The 20,185-nt window shown below is 48.3% G+C and overlaps 1 protein-coding gene across 1 annotated transcript in view; it reads right to left on the bottom strand.

Moving 5' to 3' along the window:
• Positions 1-18,512, bottom strand: part of Hmgcs2 (3-hydroxy-3-methylglutaryl-CoA synthase 2) — a 35,250-nt gene extending 16,738 nt beyond the window's left edge. Inside the window, exons 1-4 of the mRNA XM_045138393.1 lie at positions 18,293-18,512; positions 4,711-5,165; positions 1,430-1,555; positions 586-750 (exon numbers count right to left, since the gene is read on the bottom strand). Of these exons, the coding sequence (XP_044994328.1) occupies positions 586-750; positions 1,430-1,555; positions 4,711-5,165; positions 18,293-18,396 (850 nt within the window). The 5' untranslated portion in view covers positions 18,397-18,512. The remainder of the gene's footprint in view (positions 1-585; positions 751-1,429; positions 1,556-4,710; positions 5,166-18,292) is intronic.
• Between the last annotated feature and the right edge of the window lie 1,673 nt (positions 18,513-20,185).

The raw sequence follows: 20,185 nt of genomic DNA on the forward strand, positions 1-20,185 counted from the left end.
TCAGGGTGGCCTTGAACTCACGGCGATCCTCCTACCTCTGCCTCCCGAGTGCTGGGATTAAAAGCGTGCGCCACAATACCCGGTTTGTTTTGTTTTTCGAGGTAGGATCTCACTCTAGCCCAGGCTGACCTGGAATTCACTATGTAGTCTCAGGGTGGCCTTGAACTCATGGCGATCCTCCTGCCTCTGCCTCCCTAGTGCTGGGATTACAAGTATGTGACACCATGGCCAGCAAGCTTTTCTTTTCTTTCTCTTTAAAAATTTATTGTTATTATTATTACTTTTTATTGATTAGTTTTGTACCTAGCGAATACAGTCCGTTTGGTACCATTATTAGGCTCATCCGTGACCTACCCCCTCCCCGTGGCCCCTCCTTGTTGAGGTATTTGGGTCATGCATTCTGGAGCTGGCCCACAGCTACGGGTAGGATAAAATGTCATATCATGACCCAACATGTGACATTCTTTCCGCCCCCTCTTCCGCAAAATTCGCCTTACAGTCACAGGTAACCTCTACATTCCAGATGCAGGCCCGCGCTTCCCTGTGTAAGCAGGGCCCCCACTCCCTGTCCTCTGCATCCCGTACCTTGCTTCCGCTGGTTCTGGATTTTTCTGCGGTAGGCGGCGTAGCACTTGTCCAGGGCCCGCAAGTAGCACTGGATGGAGAGCTTCCCGTCCACCAGCGGGTACTCGGAGGACAGGTTGGGCTTGTAGAAGTCGTAGGCGTTCTCCATGTGCGTCCCCCTCAGCCCTGCGAAGGCGCACAGAGATTTTCAGAGTTTGCCGGGGACAGATCACCTCCAGCAGGAAGGGACCTGCGGGACCCCGCGGAAAGAGCTGCCTGGCTTCTGCTGTCTCGCGCTCACCCCGAGCATTCCTGAAAGATTTCTTCTTCCCTTCCCACGCTGATGTGGGCCTTCCAAAAAAGACGAGACTGAAACCCAGAGTCTCAAGATTCACGGGGCATGCACGTCTTCCTTCACTGTTATTTTATTTTATTTATTTATTTATTTTTTTGTTTTTCGAGGTAGGGCTTCACTCTTGCCCAGGCTGACCTGGAACTCACTATCTCGTCTCAGGGTGGCCTCGAACTCACGGTGATCCTCCTACCTCTGCCTCCCCAGCGCTGGGAATTAAAGGTGTGCGCCGCCACACCCGGCTCTTTTGTTTTTGGTTTTCAAGGTAGGGTTTCACTCTAGCCCAGGCTGACCTGGAATCACTTAAACGTGGTCTCAGGCTAGCCTTGAACTCACAGCGATCCTCCTACCTCCGCCACCTGAGGGCTTGGGATCAAAGGTGTGCGTCACCACGCCCAGCCCCTTGTCTTTCTCATAGTTGCTCCCCAGACCAGACCTTCAGAGGTCAGCCTGGGGTTCGGATCCACTATTGGGCTACACCAGGCGCTCCTCTTGATAAGGTTTACGACCCACCTTGCTCCAACACTAGAGGGGCCTTGGGCCCAATCAGCATGGCCACGGCTCCAGCCCCACCCGTGGGGCGGGCGTTCCCACTGGGGTACACAGCGATGTCACCGCAGACCACCAGAGCGTAGCGACCTGCAGGGACAGACGAGCAATGATTACATCAACGCCAAAGCTGGAGTAGACTGAGTACCCTCGTGTCAGGCATGACCTTAGGTATTGGGAAGAGAAGGGACAAGGCAAAAATATGTACACACACACACACACACACACACACGCTGTGGTGAAATCTCGGGAGACAGAAGATAAAGTTAGGGCAGGGCGAGGTGGTGCACACCTTTATAATAATAAATAAAATAGGGCTGGAGGGATGGCTTAGCAGTTAAGGCGTTTGCCTGCAAAGCCAAAGGACCCAGTTTGATTCCCCAGGACCCACATTAGCCAGATGCACAAGCGGGAGCACGTGTCTGGAGTTCGTTTGCAGTGGCTGGAGGCCCTGGCGCGCCCATTCTCTCTCTCTCTCTCACTCTCTGTCAAATAAATAAAAAAATTAATATATACATATATATATTTAAAAATTTTTTGGGCTGGAGAGATGGCTTAGTGGTTAAGGTGTATGCCTGCGAAGCCTAAGGACCCAGGTTCAATTCTCCATGTCCCACATAAGCCAGATGCACAAGGGGGTACATGCGCCTGGAGTTCATTTGCAGCGGCTGGAGGCTCTGGTGCACCCATTCTCTTTTTCTATCTGCCTCTCTCTCAAATAAATAAATAAATAAATAAATAAATAAATAAATAAATAAAATATACTTAAAAAATTCCAATCTCTAGCCGGGCATGGTGGCGCACGCCTTTAATCCCAGCACTCAGGAGGCAGAGGTAGGAGGATTGCCATGAGTTCAAGGCCACCCTGAGATGACAGAGTTAATTCCAGGTCATCCTGGACCAGATGAGACTTCACCTCGAAAAACCAAAAAAAAAGGTCCAATCTCTCTCTCACACATCCCCTGGCATATGCGTAGTGTGGTCTGTGATGTGATGTGTGTGTATGTGTACGCTAAGCACATGTGTGTGCAGACGCACGTGTGAACGTGGCCCCCTCTATACCTCGTTCATTATTGCCTTGAGAGGAGTCTCTCATCCAACTCAGAGCTGCTGCTTCTGGTTCGTGAGTCCCAGCGGTTCTCCTATCTCAGCCCCCCGGGGTTACTGATGTGTGTGCTTATTATGTGCCTGGCTGAAATTCAAATCTTGTTTTGACTGGATTCTAAGCCACAGTCCTTGAACTATGAGCTGCACTCCTTCCGTTATGCAGAATTTATGTGGTGTAAACACATTTAATGTAAGTTATGCATACCAACTATAGTACACTATTATTTAATAAATAGCTGTTGTCGAGCTTGGCGGTGCACGCCTTTAATCCCAGCACTCGGGAGGCAGAGGTAGGAGGATCACTGTGAGTTCAAGGCCACCCTGAGACTACATAGTGAATTCCAGGTCAGCCTGGGCTAGAGTGAGATCCTACCTCGAAAAGCAAAAAATAAACAAAAAATTGAAAGAAAAAGGACTGGGAAGAGGTAAGACAAGGAGGATGAGGCGAGCTATGAATCTGTCTTCTGGATGTGATGCGGCTGTAACATTCATGACCTCGCAGAAGTCATCAGTACTTCATAGTCAATGGGGGGAAGATACAATAGACCTCCGACCTCCCAGAGCAGCTGATGGCTGCTAATGGTTGCTGGAAGAAACTCAGTCATGTCCATCAGTAATGTAGCTACCGGTAAGTTACCCATTGTAGTCAATAACCTCCCCGCCATGATCACACAAGCAGACCTAAGCTAACTCAATGTGTTTAAGAAAAAGGCACAGAAGTAAGAATTGTGTTAATGGGCGGGGGAAAGGGATTAAAAAAAAGGGTGACTGGAAGGAAAAGATAAAAATACATTGTATATATGTATGAAAACGTCAACAATGTAAAACTAGGGCTGGAGAGATGGCTCACCAGTTAAGGCACTTGCCTGCAAAACCTAATGACCCAAGTTTGATTCCCCAGTGCCCATGTAAAAGCCAGATGCACAAAGTGGCATGTGCATCTGGAATTCTTTGCAGTAGAGGCCCTGGCATGCCCACTCTCTCTCTCTTTCTCCCTCTGCTTGCAAATTATCTATCTTTTTCGAGGTAAGGTCTTGCTTTAGCCCAGGCTGACCTGGAATTCACTATGTAGTCTCAGGGTGGCCTCCAACTCATGGTGATCCTCCTACCTCTGCCTCCTGAGTGCTGGGATTAAAGGCATGCACCACCACGCCAGGCTTAAATAAATAGTTTTTAAACAGTGTAAAAATTAAAAGAAAATGGCCTGGCTTAGCAGTTAAGACGCTTGCCTACAAAGCCAAAGGACCCAGGTTCGATTCCAAAGAGCGCACGTAAGCCAGATGCACAAGGTGGCACATGTGTCTGGAGTTCGTTTGCAGTGACTAGAGGCCATGGTGTGCCCATTCTCTCTCTTTCTGCCTGCCTCTTTCTCTCTCTCTAATAAATAAATAAAATATTTTAAAAAATAGAACAAAGGGAATCTCTTACTTTCATAGACTTGTGAAAGAAAGGGAAGGTTCCACGCCACGTGACCTAGCCAACCCGGTAAGAGCAACATAGGTGCTGGAGAAGAGTGGGATAAAGAAGGTTCTGGTCCCTCCACGTCCTGTTCTTGGCAGGGTGGAGGTTGAGGGCAGGAGAGCACTAGATAAGAGTAAAGCTATCATAGTTCAAGGTTGCCTCAGCTCCTCTGACATCTGGCCTCTTTTTTGTTTTTTTTTTTTGTTGTTGGTTTCTTGAGGTAGGGTCTCACTCTGGCCCAGGCTGACCTGGAATTCACTATGTAGTCCCAGGCTGGCCTCGAACTCACAGCGACCCTCCTACCTCTGCCTCCCGAGTGCTGGGATTAAAGGCGTGCGCCACCGCGCCCGGCTCTGGAGCTGTGCATCTCTATGCCACCACCAGGGCTAGAGAGATGGCTTCGCGGTTAAGGCGCTTTGCCTGCAAAGCCAAGGATCCAGGTTTGCTATTCCAGGTCCCCACGTAAGCCAGATGCACACGGTGACGCCTGCGTCTGGAGTTCCTTTACAGTGGCTGGAAGCCCTGGCGCGCCCATTCTCCCCCGCCCCATCTCTGTCTCTAATAAATAAATAAATCTATGCGACCATCAGCCCTGTGGCTGTAGGATGGCGGCTGTGTGAGTCATCTTTCCCTCCCGCGGCGAAGCCACCAGAACTGCTCCCCTTGCGAGCACGTACCGTCCCAGTAGCTGGACTCCATCCAGTTGGCAGCGTTGAAGAGGGAGGCGGTGCCACCGTAGCAGGCGTTGGTGGTATCTATGCCCTCAATGTCTGTATTACCCGAGTCCTGAAACAGCTGCATGAGCACCGTCTTCACGGCCTTCGACTTGTCGATGATGGTCTCTGTGCCCACCTCCAGGCGGCCCACGGCGTCGTAGGGCAGCTGCGTGCGCTCCATCAGCCGCTGCACCACGGTCAGGCACAGGGAGTTGATGTCCTCCTGCACCGAGCAGAAGCCCATGCGGGTCTGGCCCAGGCCCACCGTGTACTTCCCAGCTTCCACATTGTTGAACTTCTCCAGGTCAGTCTGATCCACGTACTGGGCGGGGAAGTAGACCTCCAGGGCAAGGATGCCCACGTCTTTTGGCCAAGTGTTTGTTTTGGCCAAGGGGGCAGCAGACACTGTTGAGAACCTGTGGTGAAAGTCACAGTGGAGCACTGGTGAGCTGTGGCCAGGGGCTTTGCCAAAAGTAATGTGGGATGGTGGGGGGGGTCATTACATTCTTTTTTTTTTTTTTTTTTTTTGTGAGGTAGGGTCTCGCTCTAGTCCAGGCTGACCTGGAATTCACTATGGAGTCTCAGGATGGCTTTGAACTCACAGCGATCCTCCTACCTCTGCCTCCTGAGTGCTGGAATTTAAGGTGTGTGCCACCATGCCCAGTGAGTGTGTATGTATGTGTGTGTGTGTATATATATATATATATATATATCTACATGCGCACACACACACATACATATATATATATATGTTTTAAAGCTAATATAACTATATAGACTATGGTGAATCAATGTAAATGGTCGCTTCAACCATTTTTACTCATTTGATGACACAGCTTTAAAACATGAATGGAGCCGGGCGTGGTGGCCCAGGCCTTTAATCCCAGCACTCAACAGGCAGAGGTAGGAGGATTGCTGCAAGTTCGAGGCCACCCTGAGGACTATATAGTGAATTCCAGGTCAGGTTGAGCTAGAGTGAGACCTTACCTCAAAACCCCCTCCCCCCAAAAATTATTTATTTAAGATAGAGAGATTGAAAGAGGCAGAGGGAGAGAATTGACACACCAGAGCCTCCAGCCACTGCAAATAAACTTCAGATGCATGTGCCACCCTGTGCATGTGGATCTTGGGGAATCAAACCTGGTCCTTTGGCTTTGCAGGCAAGCACCTTAATCACTGAGCAATCTCTCCAGCCCAACATTAGCTTTTCAAAACTATTTAATTTGCTGGGCATGGTGATGCACACCTTTAATCCCAGCACTTTGGAGGCAGAGGTAGGAGGATTGCCATGAGTTTGAGGCCACCCTGAGACTACATAGTGAATTCCAGGTCAGCTTGGGCTAGTGTTGAGACTCTACCTTGAAAAATAAAATAAAATAAAATAAAATAAAATAAAATAAAATAAGATAAAATAAAATAAAATAAAAATAGGGAATGAATCAGATAGCATCTACCCTCACATCTCTCAAAATCAACATTTGTTTTTTTGTTTTTTCGAGATAGGGTCTCACTCTAGCTCAGGCTGACCTGGAATTCACTATGGAGTCTCAGGGTGGCCTCGAACTCAGTGATCCTCCTAGCTCTGCCTCCCGAGTGCTGGGAAGATCAGCCTCGAACCCAAAGACACTTCACTCAGGGCAGGAAAGGTAAGCAGAAAGCCACCAGCTGTCTTCCCAACACACTATGGACACCCAAGCTGTTTGCTGTGGAAAAGTCTGCAGCCCTTGCAGGCCCTGAATCAAGTTCTGGAAGCTAACATGGGTTCTGCAGAGTTGAACATCGATCCTTAGGCTCTGCAGGTGAGCTCCTTAACCGCTAAGCCATCTCTCCAGCGCAGCAGCTGACAGTTTACTACCCGACCTCGAGTGTCCCAAAGTGCTCCTACTGCATAGCGCCATCTCGAAGCCCTTCCACCCCTGGGTTCTGCGAGCTAGCTAGACAGCTCAGCCCAAGCCTGTCAAATATCTGGGTGATCTGTCTCCCTCCTATGGGCCCCAGAAGCACCTTTACCCGGGGAAGCCTTACGCGGAGTAGCTGGGTCACTCTGAATATATCCCTGATACTGAAAACCCACAACAGGGGTAGTCATGAGCCCTAGGGGTGTAACATCTGCTGCTGCCTGGCAAATGTATATACTATCCTTATCAAACTGCCCAGGAAACACTTCTATTAATGTTCATACCCTTATATTAATGCTACTCTCACTTTTGGTAGAGAACCTTCTCTTTTCAGATGGCAGTGACCTTGGGACGACTCAGAAGTCACCATGGTGCTGGAGAGAAGTGACAGGAGTGCTCAGCACTGCAATATCTCTATCACACCTCCCAAGGCTCAGGGTCCATTGTGGAAGAGGTGGCGGAAAGAGTATAAGAGCCAAAGGAAGGGTAGGACTCCTTACAACATGCTCCCTCAAGACACAAAATGGCCTGGATATCCATGACCTCACAGTGTCTGACACTACCTACACAAGACCATCATCAGAGGAGAAAAAGATCATGACATCAACATAAAAGAGAGACTGATTGACAGGAGGAGGGGACATGATGGAGAATGGAGTTTCAAGGGGGAAAGTGGGGGGAGGGAGGGAATTACCATGGGATATTATTTATAATCATGGAAGTTGTTAATAAAAATTTGAAAAAAAAAGTAACTACTCTGAGGAGCAAATGAGAAACAGCTGTGTCTACATAGCTCAGCTCACAAAGGCTACCATTCCTAAACAGTGTGGTTCCCAAAGCTGCCCACCCTGGAAAGCACCCAGGTGGTCCCATCCACCCTTCTGTAGCCGCCAAAGCATCAGTGGAGAAGCCTGTCTCAAAAGGCCACCGCAGCGAGGCCCCAGCAGAACAGTTCATGAGCCTGTCCTGAGAAGGCTGGCCAGCAGAGGTCTCACCGAGCCATCCATAAGCTTCAGTCGTTCGTAGGCACCCTGTCTGGGCTCACTAGTAAAGATCCACCCCTGTGCAGGCCAAGACCATACCCCACTACTGAGCATACTGTGCCACACCCACCTAGGCCTTCAGGGTGGCCCAGCTACTCAAATCATCTATGGAATTAGACAAGTGTCCCCAGCACCTAAGTAAAGCCAGATGCCTGTGTTTGATGTTCATTTACAGTGACGAGAGATCCTGGTATAACCATACTCTCTCTTGCTCATAAATAAAGCAACAAAAAATTTAAAAAAATACAACGAATGACATAAAAATATAGTTGAGAGATTAAAGCAGCCTAGAGCAAGCAGAAAAATCTAGTTTCTGCACATGAGGAAGATTTGATTAAAAAGAAAAAGAAAAAAAATTTAAGCCAGGCATGGTGGCACACACCTTTAATCCCAGCACTTGGGAGGCAGAGGTAGGAGAATCGCCATGAGTTCGAGGCCACCCTGAGACTACATAGTGAGTTCCAGGTCACCCTGGGCTACAGCAAGACTCTACCTCGAAAAACCAAAATAAATAGACAAATAAAAGTGAAATGAAAAGAAGAAATTTCCAAGACTGAAGGGGGCTGGAGAGGTGGCTCAGCAGTTCAAGGCACTTGCTTGCAAAGCCTCAAGGCCTGGGTTCAATTCCCCAGTATTCATATAAAGCCAGATACACAAAGTGGTGCATGTATCTGGAGCTTGTTTACGGTGGCACTACAGTCTGTTTATCCTCTCTCTCTCTCTGTCTACTTGCAAATAAATAAACTTAATTTTTATAAAGACTGTAGAAGGCTTAGGAACATTTCAGAGGAAGTGGCAGCTTAAATGAGCATTGCTCTCACTGATAACATGAGAACCTCCTCCAGGGAGACGGCTGCAGACACTGAGAAGCCTCGGCTCATCAAAGCAGAAAATTCGAGGTCACTGAGAGCTCCATACTAAGGGAGACTTAGAACATGTCTTCCCAGGCTCAGGGAACCCAGGAGGAGAAGGGTGGCTGGTATGTAAGAGTTGTATGTATGTATCTAGCTTCTGGCGTTCATTTGTAGTGGCTGAAGGCCCTGGTGTGCCCATTCTCTCTCTCTCTATCTGCCTCTTTCTCTCTCAAATAAGTAAAAAAAAAAAAAAAAATTAATTTTATAAAATGAGAGCCATTCACATTTACAGAAGAATTCATTTGTTAAATGTTCATGATACCAAAGTGGCCTACTATAGATCCAGTGCAATTCCTATTTCAATGACATCTTTTAAAAATATTATTTATTTATTTGATTGGTGATCCTCCTACCTCTGCCTCCTGAGTGCTGAGATTAAAGGTGTGTGCCACCATACCCGGCTATTTATTTATCTGAGAGAGGGAGAAAGACACACACAGAGAGAGAGAGAAAGAGAGAGAGAGAGAGAGAGAGAGAGAGAGAGAGAGAAGAACCAATGGCTGTGCCAGGGCCTCTAAGCACTGCAGATGGACTCCAGACACATGTGCCACCTTGCATCTGGCTTACATGGGTAGTGTGGAATAAAACCTGGGACCTTAGGCTTTGCAGGCAAGCACCTTAACCACTAAGCCATCTTCCCAGCCCTCAAAGACATCTTCATAGCAGTAAAAAGCAGACTTACAATTTACACATCCAAATATTATGACCAGCCAAACAACTTAAAAAAAAAAAAACCCACAAAAACAAAAACCAAAAAAATCCAGAGTCGGATGCATGATAATATCAGGGTTGCAAACATAGAAACCAGGGTGCAGCGGCACACACCTCAACATTATGAGTCTGAAACCAGTGTACAGCTACATAGCAAGTTGCAGGTCACCCTGGGTCACCCAGCAAATCACTTTTCCAACAAATACAAATCAAAGAACACAGTATAAAGTTATATAACCAGAACAGCCCAGTACTGGCATAAAACACACCAATTAAACAGAAAAAAGGGATTGAGAAACAAACCCACATTTTTATGGTCAACTGATTCTCTCTCTCTGTACCTGTGTGTGGGGTATGCATGAATGTGTACATGCAAGTGGACGCCAGAGGACCAGAGGTCAAGCTTGGGTGTCATTCTTAGGTACAATTCACTTTTTTTGATACAGGATCTCTCAGTGACCTGAAATTCACTGATTAGGCTTAGACTGACTGGCCAGGGATCCATCTGTCTCCACCGCAGGGCTGGGATTACAAGTGCACACCAATGTGCATGTTTGTTTGTTCTTTAAAAAAATCATTAAAAAAATTTTTTTTTTAATATTTTTATTTATTTATTTATTTGAGAGCGATAGACAGAGAGAGAAAGACAGGTAGAGGGAGAGAGAGAGAGAATGGCCGCGCCAGGGCTTCCAGCCTCTGCAAACGAACTCCAGACGCGTGCGCCCCCTTGTGCATCTGGCTAACGTGGGACCTGGGGAACCGAGCCTCGAACCGGGGTCCTTAGGCTTCACAGGCAAGCGCTTAACCGCTAAGCCATCTCTCCAGCCCCAAAAAATCATTTTTTAACATTTTATTTTTATTTATTTATATACGATCATTTCAAGCTAGGAGATGAGAGAATAAAAAGACAACCTAAAGTGGGAGAAAACATTTACACACTATTCATCCAACATGGGCCCAACTTCCAGAATATCTAAGAAACTTTACACAGCAACCCAAATGCGCCCGGACTGATGCTCCTCAGAAGAGTCTGGACAAGTGTCCTGCAGGCATCTGAATGCAGGCCATATCACCAGTCATCCCGGAAATCAAAATAACAATGCCAGTGAAAATGGCTCTTACCAAAAAAAAAAAAAAAAAAAAAAAAAAAAAATCAACGAGTGCTGGTGAATTGTAGAGAAAAGAAACTTTCATATACCATGGGTGGGAGTGTAAATTAACATAGCCATTATGGAAAACAGCACAACGCTTCCTCCAAAAACCAAAACTAGAGCTACCGTATAATCTACCAATGTCACTACTGGGAATAGAGCCAGAGGAATTGAAATCGAAGGAAACAGCTTGCAGGTTTCCATGTACTAAACACTTGCACGTTTATTGCAGCACTATGTACAATATCCAAGATATAGACTTGATCATGATGTTCACATTGGCAGATAAATGTATAACTGAATTGCGGTGTGTACATGTATACAGTGGGATATTATTGCACTATAAAAATGAAATTTTGTGGGCTGGAGAGATGGCTTAGCGGTTAAGCGCTTGCCTGTGAAGCCTAAGGACCCCGGTTCGAGGCTCGGTTCCCCAGGTCCCACGTTAGCCAGATGCACAAGGGGGCGCACGCGTCTGGAGTTCGTTTGCAGAGGCTGGAAACCCTGGCGCGCCCATTCTCTCTCTATCTCCCTCTATCTGTCTTTCTCTCTGTTTCTGTCGCTCTCTAATAAATAAATAAAAATTTTTTAAAAAATGAAATTTTGTCACGGCGGGGACAAGCATGGAGTTAGATGTTCAGTGAAATATGTTATGCACCGAAAGTAAAAGATTGCATGTTCTTGCATATGCGGAAGCTAAGATGTTTACCTCAAAGAAGTAGAGAGTAGACTGATGGAATTAGAAAAGCCTGCAAAAGGTATAGGGAAGAAAGAGACAGGAAGAGGAGAGTTAATGTACAGAGGAGGGTGGTTGGATAGGAGAAACAACTTCTTGGCTTTTTTTTTTTTTGGTTTTCCGAGGTAGGGTCTCACTGTAGCCCACGCTGATGTGGAATTCACTATGGAGTCTCAGGGTGGCCTCGAACTCACGGCAATCCTCCTACCTCTGCCTCCCGAGTGCTGGGATTAAAGGCGTGCACCACCATGCCTGGCTTGTTCTTGGCTTTTTTAAAACGACATTCTATGTATTTATTTGAGAGACAGAGAGTAAGAGGCAGATAGAGAGAGAGTGGGGGCGCAGGCCCTCCAGCCACTGCAAACGAACTCCAGACGCGTGCGGCCCCTTGTTCATCCAGCTTACGTGGGTCCCTGGGTCCTTAGGCTTCCCAGGCATGCGCCTTAACTGCTAAGCCACCTCTGTAGCCCATCTTCTTGGTTTTTTTGCTTTACTTTCTTCACGATAGTGGGGATCAAATCTGGGACCTTGCAGTCCATGCAAAGCACTCTCCCATTGAGCTACAAGCCCAGCCAAGAGAAGTGACTTCTAATGTCCTAAAACATGGCAGGATCATTACTACTGACAATAACTAACTGAATATCTCAAGATGGCTAGTTGAGAAGACTTTGAAGCTCCCAATACAAGGAAACGACACACAGCCACAAGGACAGACATGCCCATTACCCTGATCTTGATTGTTACACAATGTGTGCAGTCCCCATAATGTGTTCAGTTGTTAAGTGCCCATTAAAAACAAAATAAAGGGCTGGGGAGATGGCTTAGCAGTTAAAATGCTTACTTGTGAAGCCTAAGGACCCAGGTTCAATGCCCCAGGACCCATGTAAACCAGATGCACAAGGTGGTGCATGCATCTGGAGTTCATTGGCAATGGCTTGAGGTCCTGGTGTGCCCATTCTCTCCCTCTTAAATAAATAAATAAAACTAAAAAAGATCTACCACTTTCAGAATAATGAAAAACTCTTACTTCAGGTTAACTTATTTTACCTTAACCCTTTCAGCTGTTACTGGCATGATGTTTTATTTCCATGTTTGTTGTAAATCTTTGTTTGTTTGAGGTAGGGTCTCATTCTAGCCCAGGCTGACCTGGAATTCACTATGGAGTCTCAGGGTGGCCTCAAACTCACGGCGATCCTCCTACCTCTGCCTCTGGAGTGCTGGGATTAAAGGCATGTGCCACCACGCCCGGCTCTGTCGTAAATCTTTATAAGGCATAATTTTAAAACTCTGACTCATTTTTACAGTGTGCCCCCTTATCTTCCTCTCTCTTCTTTCTTGAGAACAAACACACTATTTTCCTGCAGTCTGTTTGCTTAGTTGTAGATAGGCTCTCACTTGTAGCCCAGGCTGGTCTTGAACTCAAATCTTCCTGCCTCTGCCACCTGAGCCCTGGGATTACAGGTATGCACCATCACACCCAGCTCATTCTCCTACTTAAAAAAAAAAAAAATTGGTGGGCCAGAAGGATTACTTAATGGTTTAAGTGTGCTTGCTTACAAAGCCTGCCACCCAGGTTCGATTTCCCAATACCCACATAAATCCAGATACACACTGTGGCACATGCGTCTAGAGTTTGTTTACAGTAGCAAAAGGTCCTGACATGACCATTTTATCTCTCTTTCTCTCAAATAAATAAAACTGCATGTGTGAGAGAGAAGGTATGGGTATGCCAGGGCTTCCTGCCACTGCAAGCGATAAACAACTGTGCACCTGGCTTTACATGGGTACTTACTGGCCAATGGAACCTGAGCCAGCAAGTTTTGTCAGCGAGTGCCTTTACCCACCGCGAGGGCTCCTTAGCTGCCTCACATTCCTCCTTTTGTTTTTTCTTTCGGGTTTTCAAGATAAGGTCTCGCTCTAGCCCAGACTGACCCGGAATTCCCAATGTAGTCTCAGGGTGGTCTCGAACTCATGGTGATCCTCCTACCTCTGCTTCCCAAGTGCTGGGATGAAAGGCATGTGCCACCATGCCCAATAAATGTTCCTACTTAAAAAAAATATTTTATTTATTTATTTGAGAGAGAAAGAGGGAGAGGGAGAGAGAGAGAAAGAGACAGACAGAGACAGGGGGAGTGGGAGAAAGAGAGACAGAGAATGATCAAGCAAGGGCCTCCAGCCACTGCAAACGAACTCCAGAAACCTGCACCCCCTTCCGCATCTGGCTTACGAGGGTCCTGGAAAATTGAACCGGAATCTTTTGGCTTTGCAGATAAATGCCTTAACCACCAAGCCATCTCTCGAGCCCAATGTTCCTACTTTTTTTAAAAAAATATTTTTATTTATTTATTTGACTTAGAAGGAGAGAGAGAGAGAGAGAGAGAGAATGGGCGCGCCAGGGCCTCCAGCCACTGCAAACGAACTCCAGACGCGTGCGCCCCCTTGTGCATCTGGCTAACGTGGGTCCTGGGGAATTGAACCTGGGTCCTTTGGCCTTGCAAGCAAATGCCTTAAACGCTAAGCCATCCCTCCAGCCCCAGTGTTCCTACTTTTAAAGGAAGTTTTCTGCTGGACTCCATTCTGTCTGTTTTCTGATTGGAACTTTCAGTATTCATTGAGCATGCCCAAGGCAGTGCTATAAACAACAGGGGGAAGAAGAGAGAGAGAGAGGGGGGGGGGCGGGGACCTGCTTTGTGCCCACGAAGAGGCTGACGTTTCTACAGCTCCAAGGCAGTAGACGCTGAGGAAGGAAAGCGCGATGCTGAATGGGGCAGACAGGACGTGGGAAGGAAGGTAGAGGGCTCCTCTTTGTTTAACGGGCTCTGTCCACTTCTCCTCAGATCCGGCTCCCAAAACCTTTGGTGAAAACCTGGAATTTGCCCTCTCAGCTCAAGCACAGAGTTCACTATGTCCCCCTTCTGTATGGCACCTCCCTCCTGCTGGGGGAAGTGTAGGAACTTGGGTCACTTTAATGACTTCCTTCATTGTGTAGACTGGGGAGATGTGCTCAGATAAGTGCAGTTCTTCACATGTTAGAAATATTCTGCCCTGGGCTGGAGAGATGGCTTAGTGGTTAAGGAGCTTTCCTGCAAAGCCAAAGGAGCCAGGTTTGATTCCCCAGGACTCACATATGCCAGATGCACAAGGTGGGGCATGAGTCTGGAGTTTGATTGCATTGGCTAGAGGACCTGGCACACCCATTCTCTCTCCCTTTCTTCCTTCCTTCCTTCCTTTCTCTCTCTCTGAAATAAGTAGTCTCACTCTAGCTCAAGCTGACGTAGAATTCACTATGCAATCTCATGGTGGCCTTGAACTCACGGTGATCCTCCTATCTCTGCCTCCTGAGTGTTGGGATTAAAGGCATATGCCACTATGCCCGGCTCCAATTTTTTTTTAAAAAAAGAAATATTCTGGGCTGGAGAGATGGCTTAGTGGTTAAGGCACTTGCCTACAAAGCCTGAGGACCCGGGTTCAATTCTCCAGGTCCCACATTAACCAGATGCACATTGTGGCACATACATCTGGAGTTTGTTTGCAGTGGCTAGAGGCCCTGGCATGCCCATTCTCTCTCCCTCTGTCCCTCTGTATCTAATAAATAAATAAATAAAATGATAAAAGAAAAAGAAATACTCTGTACTTCCACTGCTTTGGGTGCCTGGCATATAAAGTCACCTCTAGGGCTGGAAAGATGGCTTAGTGGTTAAGAGCTTGCCTGTGAAGCCTAAGGACCTTGTTGGAGGCTCTACTCCCCAGGACCCACATTAGCCAGATGCACAAGGGGGTGCACATGTCTAGAGTTCGTTTGCAGTGGCTGGAGGTCCTGGCGCACCCATTCTCGCTTTCTCTATCTGCCTCTTTCTCTCTCTCTCTCTGTCATTCTCAAATAAATAAATTTTTAAAAATCAACAAAAAAATATTTTAAAGTCACCTCTATGCCACAGAAGCCGTGGCTCACACTGAACGCTTCCACCCACCCTCTTCTGGATTCTGCTCCTCTGTGGGGCCCCAATTCTCTCATGAGGAAGGTCACCTTTAAGGACACGTGTGAGATAAAAGTGGGTCCTGTGACCACAAGACAGGGGGACAACATGATTCTTGTCAATCAGCCTCTGGTGACCGAGGCTGGGGAAGTTACCTCCTCTTTATTTGATGCCCTCCAAATAGCTGGAGTTTGTACTCGCAAATATTGGTGCAGATGCTTCCCCGAGGCCCAGAGCTAATGGTTAGCCAGTGCTCAGAGCTTCCAGCTTTGAGCGCTTTCCCTCGGGTTCCTTCTCCTCCTGCCCCCCTCAGGCTGATTCCCTTTCTCTCGCCTCAGGTAGAAACCCAAGGTTCAGGGGAGGTCCCAAGAACCACGTCTCTTGGTAACTTTTGTTACTGTCTTGGTAGCATCATTTCCAGACAGGTGATACACACAGGCTTCCAGAAGCACCCCAGAGTCCCCATCTCCTCTTGCCTTTTCTTCAAGGAATGAGCAGTTTATTTAACTTAAAATCAGCTTGCTCTGGTGTTGCCAGAGCAAAATTTTATTCATTTATTTGAGAGAGAGGGAGAGAGGCGGAGAAATAGAGAGAATGGGCACACTAGGGTCTCTAGCCCCTTGCAAGTGAACTCCAGACAGAAGCAGCACCTTGTGCATCTGGCTTCACACAGGTTCTGGGGAATTGAACTTTGGCTTTGTAGGCAAGCGCCTTAACCGCTATCTGTCCCTCCAACCCCAGCATGGAGATTTTTATTTCCTCACTCCATCCCCTTTCTTTTTGGTTCAGAGTTAACGCTTGCACACTAAGCACCATGCAAAGCTGGCGGGGGGCGGGGTGCGTGTAAAGAGGTCACATAAAAGGGGGCAAGGCTCTTGAGAACACCCTGAGCCAGGATGAGGAAGGCCAGCAGTACATAATCAAAGGCCGGGTGATGAGGACCATAAAAGGCCTATCGGCAAATCTCTCTTTTAAAACTATTTTGTTCATTTGTTTATGCGAGAGAGAGAGAGAGAGAGAGAGAGAGAGAGAGAGAGAGAGAGAGAGAGAAAGAGAGAAAGAGCTTGGGAAAACCAGGGCCTCTAGCCACTGCAAACAAACTCCAGAAGCATGCGCCATCTCGTGCCTCCGGCTTTACGTGGGTCCTGGGGAACTAAACCTGGTCCTTAGGCTTTGCAGGCATGCGCCTTAACCACTGAGCGATCTCTCCAGCCCCATCATCCCTTCTTAAAGGAAGCAACCATTTCCATGAGGGCTTAGGCGGGGGCGGTTATGAGGGTTTCATGGATGGGGCTGTACTTGAGATCACGCGTGGGGGAGTTTCTCTAACGAAGGACTGTGGGAGGAGGAAAGAGCAGCGGCCACAGCAGGGTTGATGGAAGAGGCTGGGGACCCTTCGAAGGCGTGCACGTAGCGTGGTGAGGACCACGGGAGGATCCGAGATCCCGAATTTCAGAGACAGGAAGCAGATATTGGTAGGGACAGTTCTCACTGGGTTGGGGGGGGGTATTTGAAGCTGATGGGGGTTGGACTACAGATGGTAGACTTCTAGAGAGAGGGTGACTGGTGAAGAACATTGTTAGGCTGTGGACCCTGGGACTCACAGTGAGGACCCCAGAATGGGGATTCCAGCACTTGAACCAAAGATGTCAAAGTCATAGTGTTGGCAAGGACTGGGGTTTGCTTCTTGGTTAGTGGTCAACTGCTGCTTACTGAAACAAGCAAACCCATGCCCACCCTTTCTCTCTCTCTATATTTTTTATTTTTAGAGAGAGAGAGAGAGAATTGGCTTGCCAGGGCCTCAGCCACTGAAATGGAATTCCAGACGCTTGCGCCACCTAGGGGACACATGTGACCTTGATGCGCTTGCCTCACCTTTGCGCGTCTGGCTAATGTGGGATCTGGAGAGTCAAACCTGGGTCCTTAGGCTTTGCGGGTAAGCAGCTTAGCGGCTAAGCCATCTCTGCAGCCCTCTCTGTTTTTCTTTTGGAGGCAGGGTCTCACTCTAGCCGAGGCTGGCCTGGTACTTGCTCTGTAGCTCCTGGCTGGCCTTGAACTTACATCCCCCCCACCTCAGTTTTCAGAGTGCTGGGTGAGCCCCCCACACCGGGCTCACCCCTTCTCATGAGAACAGAAACAAGTCAGGTTCTGAGCTGGCCCATTTGTTCTGTATGCAGTGGTTTTGCAGGGGGAGGGAGGGTAGTCATGAGCAAATAAAAAAGATTAATGAACACGCTGCAACTCTGTGCTCCCAGAAAACAGGCCAGGGCGATCACAGGAGTAAAAACGTTTCCTGGCTGGGGAGACGGCTTAACAGTTAAAGCGTTTGCCTACAAAGCCAAAGGATCCCAGTTCAACCCTCCAGGACCCACATAAGCCAGATGCACAAGGGGGCGCACACATCTGGAGTTCGTTTGCAGAGTCTGGGGGTCCTGGCATGCCCATTCTCTCTCTCTCTCAAATACATATTTTTCAAAAAAAGTTTCCTAAGTGCTCAATTTTCATGAGTTCAAACTATAAAAGGAAAGAAGACAGGGCTAGTCCCGAGGCACAGTGGCTCGGCTGTTGATGAGAAAATAACACACGAGTAGCTGGAAGCCCAAGGCATCTCCTACAGCTGTGTCCCATCAACGCTGGGCGACCGCAGGCGTACATCAGACTGCCGGGTGTTTACAAGGAAGAGGCGCGTGCGTGCTGTTCTTGCACAAGGCAGGTTCATGCATCCATATGCGCGCACTTTATTTCTATATTTCCTTCCATCACATCGGAGCCCAGAGCAGCCTAGCTTCTTCTCTTTCGTCCATTTAGGCTCAGTGCTATAACCCCGGAGCTGCAGACCTGGCAGATCCGGCTGGCAGCTGGCCCAGGGAGAGGATGCTGTTGCCCCAAGCCAAGGCTCAGGCACCCCCAGCCCCCCAGTCGACAGGCTCTGTCTGCTTAGAAATGAGCCCCAGGGAAGTTCACTTGCTTGTTTGGGGCTAAGCATAAGCCTTGGCAACTTCTGACCAAGACTCTAGTGAGTTTCCCCAGGCAGGCCCCTTGGGGTCCCCTGATGATTCTCCCCACACCCCCTAAGAGTGACCTAGACAGATCCTTGGAACGAGGTCACTCACCTCTGCTGGGCTGCTGGGAGCAGGTGAGCAGGAGTGAGAGAAGCTTCCTGCATCACCCGGCTCACTTGAAGGACCCGCCTCACGGGAGCCAAAAGTCGCTGCATTTCTGGAGGAGCAAAAAGCCAAGCAGCAGTCCACAGCCCCTGCAGAGAGATGCCCAGCAGCGTGGGCAGGGCTTTATAAAGCCCCGGGCGGGCGGCTCTGCCTTCCCGAGCCCCGCCTCGGCCTGCGGAGCTCAGCCAGCCTGCTGCTAAAACTGGGCCAAAGGTCTCGGAACATGAGCGAGGCAAAGAAAAACACCAGCTTCTCGCATGTGCATGTGCGTCGCTGCCCGGCTCCTGGGCGGGTGCGGGGCGGGCTGGCTCCGATCCTCTGTAGTCAGGCTCCCAGGAAGCTTTATTTCTTCCCATTCCACGGAAGGCCAGGGGGGGTTTCATGTTCCTTGCAACACAGCCAAAGGTTGACTCCCCAACGGGCATCCCCGGAACCCCGGCTCCTCATCCGAGTGCCTGCCGGTTCCTGATTCTCTCTGTAGCATTGGCTATTAATCATTATTGTACATTGTAGGAGGAATCTTTCAAAACCAAATAGTCAAGTTTTTGTTTTCGCTTCTGTTTGTTTTTTTCAGAAAGGACCTTATATAGCCCAGGCTGGACTTGAACTCACCATCCATCTTCCTGCCTCAGCCTTCTGAATGCTAGAATTGTAGGTGTATGCCACCATGCCCGGCTAGTAAATTCTCTTTTTTTTAAAAAAAATTTTTTGTTTATTTTATTTATTTATTTGAGAGCAACAGACAGAGAGAGAGAAAGAGGCAGAGAGAGAAAGAATGGGCGCGCCAGGGCTTCCAGCCACTGCAAATGAACTCCAGACACACGCGCCCCCTTGTGCATCTGGCTAACGTGGGTCCTGGGGAACTGAGCCTCGAACCCGGGTCCTTAGGCGTCACAGGCAAGCGCTTAACTGCTAAACCATCTCTCCAGCCCAATTCTCTCTCTCTTTTTTTTTTTTTAAAAAAAAGACATGGGAGCAGACATGGTGGTGCACGCCTTTAATCCCAGCACTTGGGAGGCTGAGGTAGGACGATCACCATGAGTTTGAAGCCAGCCTGGGCCTACAGAGTGAGCGCCAGGTCAGCCTGGGCTCAAGTGAGACCGTACCACAAAAAAAAATAAAAGACAGGGTTGCATCCCATCTCAATTCCGACGACAGTGTCCTTTGTGGCGTGCTGCGCCCCACTTGGAAACTGTAGAGCCGTGCACCCACCTCGTGGACAGTGATGATCAGAGCAGCGCCGAAGCTTGATGAGCTCCGACAGCCCCTCGACGGGGTGCTGACTCCCACCCGCCGCCAGAAGAGCCCACGGTCAACGATGCTCCACCTTGAGGGCTGGAGAGACGGCTCTGTGGCCACGGTGCTTGCCCGCAAAGCCTAACGACTTTGACTCCCCCATGCCCACGTAAAGCCAGCTGCACAAAGAGGCACGTGTGTCTGGATTTGGTTTGCAGCAGCTGGAGGCCCTGGCTCAACTCATTCTCTCCCTTTCTCTCTCTCTCTTCTCTGTCATCTCTGTATCTCTCCCTGCTTGCAAATAAATTAAAAAAATATATATATATATACATATATATATATGTATATATATATATATATATTTTTTTTTTTTTGGTTTTACGAGGTAGCGTCTCACTTTGGTCCAGGCTGACCTGGAATTAACTCTGTAGTCTCAGGGTGGCCTTGAACACATGGCGATTCTCCTACCTCTGCCTCCTGAATGCTGGGATTAAAGACGTGCGCCACCACGCCAGGCTAAATAAAATATTTTTTAAAAAGGATTTGCCACCTTGAAAGAGGAAGATCCTCAGGAGATGGTGGGGGGGAGAGGAGACCAAAAAG

The sequence above is a fragment of the Jaculus jaculus genome, chromosome 19 (assembly GCF_020740685.1).
Source record: "Jaculus jaculus isolate mJacJac1 chromosome 19, mJacJac1.mat.Y.cur, whole genome shotgun sequence".
NCBI lineage: Eukaryota > Metazoa > Chordata > Mammalia > Rodentia > Dipodidae > Jaculus > Jaculus jaculus.